This window comes from Camellia sinensis, chromosome 10 (genome assembly GCF_055761805.1).
Source record: "Camellia sinensis isolate YWXY chromosome 10, ASM5576180v1, whole genome shotgun sequence".
NCBI lineage: Eukaryota > Viridiplantae > Streptophyta > Magnoliopsida > Ericales > Theaceae > Camellia > Camellia sinensis.
In genome coordinates, this window is record NC_138970.1 from 117688156 (window position 1) to 117695749 (window position 7594).

The 7594-nt window shown below is 38.5% G+C and overlaps 1 protein-coding gene across 1 annotated transcript; it reads left to right on the forward strand.

The window, feature by feature from the left end:
- The first annotated feature begins 863 nt into the window (after positions 1–863).
- Positions 864–1244, forward strand: LOC145800647 (uncharacterized). Its single transcript, XM_082890365.1, has one exon. It carries the CDS (start codon positions 864–866, stop codon positions 1242–1244), a length of 381 nt encoding a protein of 126 aa, XP_082746491.1.
- The last annotated feature ends 6350 nt before the right edge of the window (positions 1245–7594 follow it).

A 7594-nucleotide genomic window follows, 5' to 3' on the forward strand; every position in this document is an offset into this window, starting at 1 on the left:
ACCTTGACACAAAAGCGAGGCTAGGATTTGTGTTTGATAATAATGTGTCGAAATTCCGGAACAGACTTTGTGTAACGGATTGTTCTGACTTGAGGAAACGTGTTATGATTGAAGCACACAATTCTAAATTCATTATGCATTCGGGGAATACGAAGATGTACCATGACTTGAAACAAAATTTTTGGTGGCATGGAATGAAGAAAAGCGTCATTGCTGATATTGTGGCTAGATGTTTGCATTGCTAACAAGTTAAAGCCGAACATTAACGACCCACTAGTTTACTTCAGTCGCTTCCAATACCAGAATGAAAACGTGAGCATATTACTATGGACTTTATTGTTGGACTGCCTCGCTCTTCTCGAGGTATGGATTCTATTTTGGGTAATTGTTGATTGTTTGACTAAGTCCGGGCATTTCTTACCTATTAAAACTTTTTATAATGCAGATAAGTTGGCTAACATGTATGTGAATGAGAATGTGAGACTACACGGTGTGTCTGTGTCTATTATATCTGACAGAGATCCTAAGTTTACTTCGAGATTTTGGCAGAGTTTACAACAAGCTTTGGGGACCGAACTGAGACTAAGCAGTGCTTATCATCCACAAACAGATGGCCAATCAGAAGGAACCATACAGACTTTGGAGGATATGCTCAGAATGTGTGTCCTAGATTTCCAAGGCAATTGGGAGACTTACTTACCGTTGGCGGAGTTCGTGTATAATAACAGCTATCACTCAAGTATTGGAATGGCTCCTTATAAAGCTTTGTATGATAGGAAATGACGTTCTCCGATTTGTTGGGCCGAGGTAGGTGATAGACCTTTGTTGGGACCAGAACTTGTGCAAGAAACAACATAAAAAATATGAAATTGATTCAACAAAGATTGAAGACTACACAAAGCTGTCAAAAGAATTATGCAGATGTCCAAAGGGGAGATAGAGAATATGAAGTCGGGGATCATGTGTTCATAAAAGTGACTCTAATGAAAGGCCAGACACGATTTGGAGTGAAAGGCAAGTTGGCACCGAGATATTTTGGACCATATGAGATTTTTGCGAAAATCAACTCGGTGACGTATCGGGTAGCCATACCGCTGGTCATGGAATATATGCATAATGTCTTTCACGTCTCAATGTTACGAGATTATTTGAGAGATCCATTACATGTTATTGAGCCAACACATGTACTTTTGAAGGATGATTACATGTACAAAGAACGGACAATACAGATTGTTAACTGCTGAATTAAAAGACTAAGGAGCTAGGAAATTCCACTGGTAAAGGTTGATTGGCAAAACCATAAAGGAACCTATGCAACTTGGGAGACCGAAGTTCATATGACGAAGAGATACCCTGAATTGTTCCCTCTGAATCCAATATTTCTGCAGACTGGAGGTAACTCAAGGTTGGAGGACCAAACTCTCTAAGGGGGGAAGACTATAACAACCTCAACTCATGATTAACGTATAAACCATAATTAAGAATGCCTAATAAGTAATTAAGGTGAAATTTTGCATTAATTTCATGTGTTGTCTATTATAGGAGATTCTATCTGTTTGTTGTAGGAATATCTATTTGTGTTTCCGTTTTGTTCTGCAAATTGAAGGTCTTATTGACATCCGATCGTGAAATTGACATGATATATGTGTTGGTTGGAATTTTTAAGAATTTATGATAGGTTTAATTAAAATCCAATTCAGAACGATTAAATTAGAATAATCAATGTCCAAGTGATTAGCTTTAATTAATCATTACTAATCAAGGCTATATAAGGCTCCTATATGTACCACCACTCATCTATTTTCCTTTATCACACCTTTAATCCCACACACAAACAACAAACGTGAGAGAGGGAAAGAAAGGAGGAGACTTGAGCTCAAGCTAAGGGATTTGCTAGGGAGAAGACAAATTGGACTTAGAGACTCACGAATTAAGCCTCTAACTCTCACCTTGGAAAGTTTAGGTAAGAATTCAACCCTTAGATTGTACAATTTTGTAGCCTAAGCCATGAATTTAAGAGAATTAAGTTATGTAATGCAAGTATTAAGCTAGAATTGGCGAAATGGAGTCCTATCATGGAGTCCTTAGTTCACCTTAGGTTTGGTAAGCATCAAGTTTCACCCTATTTTACCATCATTGATCACGTTTTGAAAGCTTTTGAGACAAACAATTTCATGCATGTGATTTTTTCTATCTTTCAAGCTTGAATTTGCACAATTGGCATGTTATTGAGCCTTGAATTTTGCGAAATGATCTTCAATCCTTGATATTGTACAAGTTTCTAAGTGTCTTCTTGAGTTTTCGCCCAAAATGATGAGTTTTGGCCCAAAATGATGAGTTTTGTAGTGTTTGATTCGAGTTTTGAGCTTGGGAGTGCAATATGAAAATCCCAGAATTCTGCCTCTGCACTCGAGCGACCACCTTTGTTTTTGAACCTCCGCTCGAGCGACCAAAAGTTGGTCCGAGCGTAAATTGCATGCTCCCAGAAGTTGACACATTTTACAGACCGCTCGAGCGAAGACATCAGCCACACGCTCAAGCGACCGTCGAGAATGCGTCGAGCGAAAAAATCAAGCAACCAGTACTTTTGTAGAGTTTACAGACCGCTCGAACGAAGGAAGTTTCACTCGAGCGACCACTCACATTTTTGACCCTCTGCTCAAGCACAGGGAGTTGCGCTTGAGCAAGGCCCCTATTTCAGCATATTTGACTAAGTGTTTCAAAGTGCATTTTGGCATCCTCATCGCATCTTAGACATTCATAGGACATGATTAAGACACAATAATGAGGATAAGACTTAGAAACACACTAAGAACGAAACACAATGACTGTAATGAATCCCAAATGTGTGTTTCAATGTGTACGTGTTATTTGTAGTTTGTAGATCACGCATCGTAAGCTATTTGATGTGTCTACTTCATCTGTTCTACAATTGGAGCCATCTGTGAGTAATAACTTTGTAAAGCCATGTTCAATTATAAGTATCTTCTGAATGATATGAGATGATCTGTTTTTTGAAATATTATTTTATGTATGAATGAATGGTTGTCCAATGTTTCTGAAATGTATTTGTGCCATCATTAGTTTCAGATAACATCTGTTATCTGTTCTGTTATGTCCCAATTATGGGCCAACTGTCCGTATCATGAGCCAACTGTACCTTCTCCGTGCACGTGAGTCAACTGTATGTCTTTATGATCATCCCTTATGGGTGAACTATTTCTGCTAGTGCTAATAGATGTACCATATATGATTAACTGCAGTTTCTGATTATGAGTATGATTCTAAATCTTTCTGATATGAACTCTAATTTCTAAACATGATTATGTATTCCATTTCTTGTAACTTTTATGGATAACATTCATTAAACCCTTTACTCTGTTATTGTTCATTGGCTTCCGCTTACTAGTTATTTTATGTATGTAGGTGATCAGGTGCGTGACTAGGCTCAATGATGAATGCCTAGAGATTGTTTTGTCAACCAACCCTTGTGCCTTTCGAGGAGGTTCCGAAAGTCATGTGGTCAAGTTTTGTGAATCATGTGACAGATGTTTTTGTTTTGTTTTTTTTTTTGTCTATCTATACTTTGGGCTAAGTCCCTTATGACACTATCTGTATTTGTATGGTGATACATGATGTATGAAAGTTTGATATTATATATATAACTTTTAAATCTTTTTTGTCCCATGTATGTCTACACAACTCTATGGACATTGTATTTTGTATAATTGCTTCTGCAGCCCCTTATATTTTGTAATTCTGTTCAGAGGCCTTTGATAATCCCAAGATTACTAGCTGGTTACGACGCTAAACTTATAGGGGTGGGTTTGGGTCGTGACATAAACATTACTAAACTATCATCAAAGACAAATACATAATATAACATTATAAACACAAATGGATTCAACCATAGACATAAGCAGACCAACATCGACAACCACATACCTAATGCCATAGTTAACCAACACAATCATAGGCGCCAACAAATGGATAATGCCAACTTGCTAGAGTGACGTCGTTAACATCAACCACATTCACAAAATGCTTTAGTTCCGACGTTAATTGGCGACGTAAGTTACCTTCCAGAAGAGGGTTTTCGAATTTCTAGGGTTTGTGGGGGAACAAGATGCTAATTAGGGCAAGGCAAAATGATGATTTAACATTGCCAAAAACACAAACCAATTATTCTTCATCGCATTAACATTGCCAACCCAGAACATTCCATCTTCGTCATTTCGGTTTTTCTCAATAGGAGGGAGACCAAAAAGCTCTACATTACACTTTTGGACAAATTAGTAATTCTAACATCACCAAAACCCCTTTTTACCCTTCACATATAGGGTAACACTCGTTGCAAACTTGTACATATGTGTCATTAACATTGAAATGGGACTTATTAGTCTACAAAAAAAAAAGGTAGCACTTTATAGATCATAAGATCTTGATTAGGGATTTATTGGTGCTTTACCCTAGTTTGATACAAATTTTATTGGGAATTGTCCCTATTTTATTAGAGAAAATTTGTGACATCTTGTTCTAGGTGACCGTTCGAACAAAGAAAGTGTCACTTGAGCGGAGAATTGTTGCTCCTAAGATCTCGCAAGTTTATAGGCGAGACCGCTCGAGCGAAGGAATCGTCGCCTGAGTGCAGAATGTGATCTCCCAGTAGTTTCACTATAACTCTACAAAACTTCTGGGACTTCTCCTTTTTAGCTCGAGCGGTGGAATGATTGCTCAAGCGTTCCTTTCGTAATTGACTTCTCATCTAGAAGCTTGCTTTTTGTGCTAATAACTTGAGGTAGGGTTACTTTGTATTTCTTTGTTTTGAAGAAGTTTATATGGTATTGTTGTGATTTTAAGGCTTCATTAAATGATTGAGTTGGATTAAACTTTGTATGTAACAAAATGGGACATTTTACTAAATTCTTGTTAGAATTTCATCTAATTTTTCATAAACTAGGAACATTGATGTTGAGAATCTATATTTATATATATAGAGATAGGGAGAAAGCCCCAAATTCAACTAACACCCTAATTTCAAATTGAGTAGAAGATAGTATTTAGATTGAAGGTAAAAGATGTAGATCTTGTTATGATAATGAAATTGTGGCTTGGGAATTAATTCTTCTTGAATGTTGTGTTTAGACTTTATTCATAAAATGTTGAATACTTGTTAATTGAATGAAAGCTTGGTAAATTGAGCATGAGTCCAGGTTAAGAGTAGGTTTTGATGTTGTTGAATTGTGTTGGTACTCGTGCAGGGAGTCAAGGTACCCAATTGCCTTATCCAGGTATATCGCTGAACGAATGTAGAAAATTGTTTTTGGGTGTCCACTCGTCCTGCCGTATTGTAGTCGGTAAAAGTGAAAAAATAGATGATTTTGGATGCCCACATCTTACTGTATGATAGTCGGTAAATATGGGGATGGTTTAAACGAAAATGATTTGTGTTTGTGATTTTTGACTCTTATAATAGGACTCACGGTGTAATTTACTTTCCACTATTGATAATGGTTTGGTATGAGAAGGCAATGTGATTTATTTTCCTTATTTATTTATTTATTTATTTAATTGATTATCTTTTTATTAATTATGTTGTTTAGTTACAAGGGTGTCGTGGACTTATTCAAACGATTAGATACTTAGTTAAATGTATTCCTACTGGGCATATAGCTCACCCCTATTTACTTTACAAGAGATTATGACGCACTATGTGGTTCAGTTTGGATGTGAAAATTTTGAGTGGGGCACTTAGGTGTGGCAAGTTGGTCTTGAACTTAATATCGTCTTTTTTTTTTTTTTTTTTTGGATGGGTAAGTCATAGAACTATATTCCAAAAAAATAGATTTTACAATGAAACTCAGTACACGCCTAAAAGGTAACATTCCTAACTGCTGCTCACAACAAAATCTACTAAATAGATTTAAATAATCTACTAAATAGATACAGAAAAGACCAGACCAGAGTTAGGTTAACCCAATTCAACACATTGGACTGATAAATTTTCAACATCACGTTCGGTCCAATCAATTCGGAACTAGCAGCATCAACGGCCAAAACTCCGACTGTGCTGGAACAGAACCCAATCTCTAATGTATATAACCATCCCTTGGGAGTTCACAAACTCAAAACTTTAGATTTCACTTCTTACAGCAGATCAAGGATTTTCAGGAAATGCATCCCAAAAATTTTCCAATCAACAAGAACCATCGCAAGATCTTGCATACACAAACAAGAATCTAGAAAAGGAGGGGAAAAGTTCCAAAGCAAACTGAAAACCAAAGTGAGACCTTAGTTCTCAGAATGAAGCTCGCACACAAAAAAATAGAGAACACCAGAAGACACTCCATCTACTATGTAAAAGTAAATCAAAAATTAAAAGATGAGATCACCCAAGAAATAGGAATTTGTAGCATAAAAGAGATAAGAAAACAGATACTAAATAAGCTACCAATATAAATATTAATATTATTTTAATGGCAACCAAAAATGAGCTCAGCAAAGAGGGAAGATATTTGAAAATCCTCCAAACACCCTAGCTAGCTGGCAGCGGGTCTCCCAAGCAAACAGAGCCTCAGCTTTACACAGTCCATACGACCGTAAAGACCAAACGCACCAAAGGCGCGTCGCCACCACTCCGTCCTCGAAGAAAATCCACTGAAAACCAGCCAAACAAGATCGGCGTTCCCATGAAAACCGGCTAAACTCCGGGAAGAAACCAACGCCGTTGAATCAGCTTCCCAAACCCGTAGCATCCGTAGTCCACCATACAAACACCCAGCTTACAACTTCATCAAAAATCAGAGGACAGCAATCCGGCAGGTCATCCCTCCGGCGCTGAAAGCAGCCAAACCTCAACAAAGCTACCGGCATAACAACACCGGCAAAACGAGCGAAGCATAGAGAGAGCCACCTTTCAATGCCAAAGCCCCGGTGGCACACCCACAAAACCATCAACGCCATAAGGAGTTACCGAGCAACGACGGGGACCGTATCACAGCTGCAGAATGTACTCTTTCAGTAGTGTCGACGACGCCGGCGAACTCGAAACCAAACCAGGCAAGAACTGGCAAGCTTGAGCTACATTCGACGCTGACACCGGCCATGGCCAGAGGGCCAAAGCTGGACACCCACCAAAAGAAACTAACCGTAGTAGCCAACAATCCACTGCGTTGCTACGGCGGCTTTGGAGAACCGCGTTGATCTATCACCCATGGGTAACAACGGTGAGAAGTTTCTCTCTCTAGAAACTAGAGAGAGAAGCTCTCAACCTAATCCCCAATTTTAATGGATATGTTAGTTTATAGGGACAGTGTGTCACTTAATATCGTCTCTCTTTCTTATGAGATGTCCGGGTGTGTTAGAGGTTACGGTAAACCCCCTCGGGGGGGTTGGAATGTTCCAGCCTAACCTGAGATCCTTCTACAAGAAGAAGGAGTAGGTCAAAACAATGTACCCGCCCCACCAGTCCAAGATGCAATAGAGGCCTTGGCTAGGGAGATAGCAGGGGCTCTTTGAAAGTCCATAGAGATACTTAGAGCCTAGCAAGCGACTAGGTCGGTTAAAGGGGAAACTAGAGCTTCTTCTTTAAAAA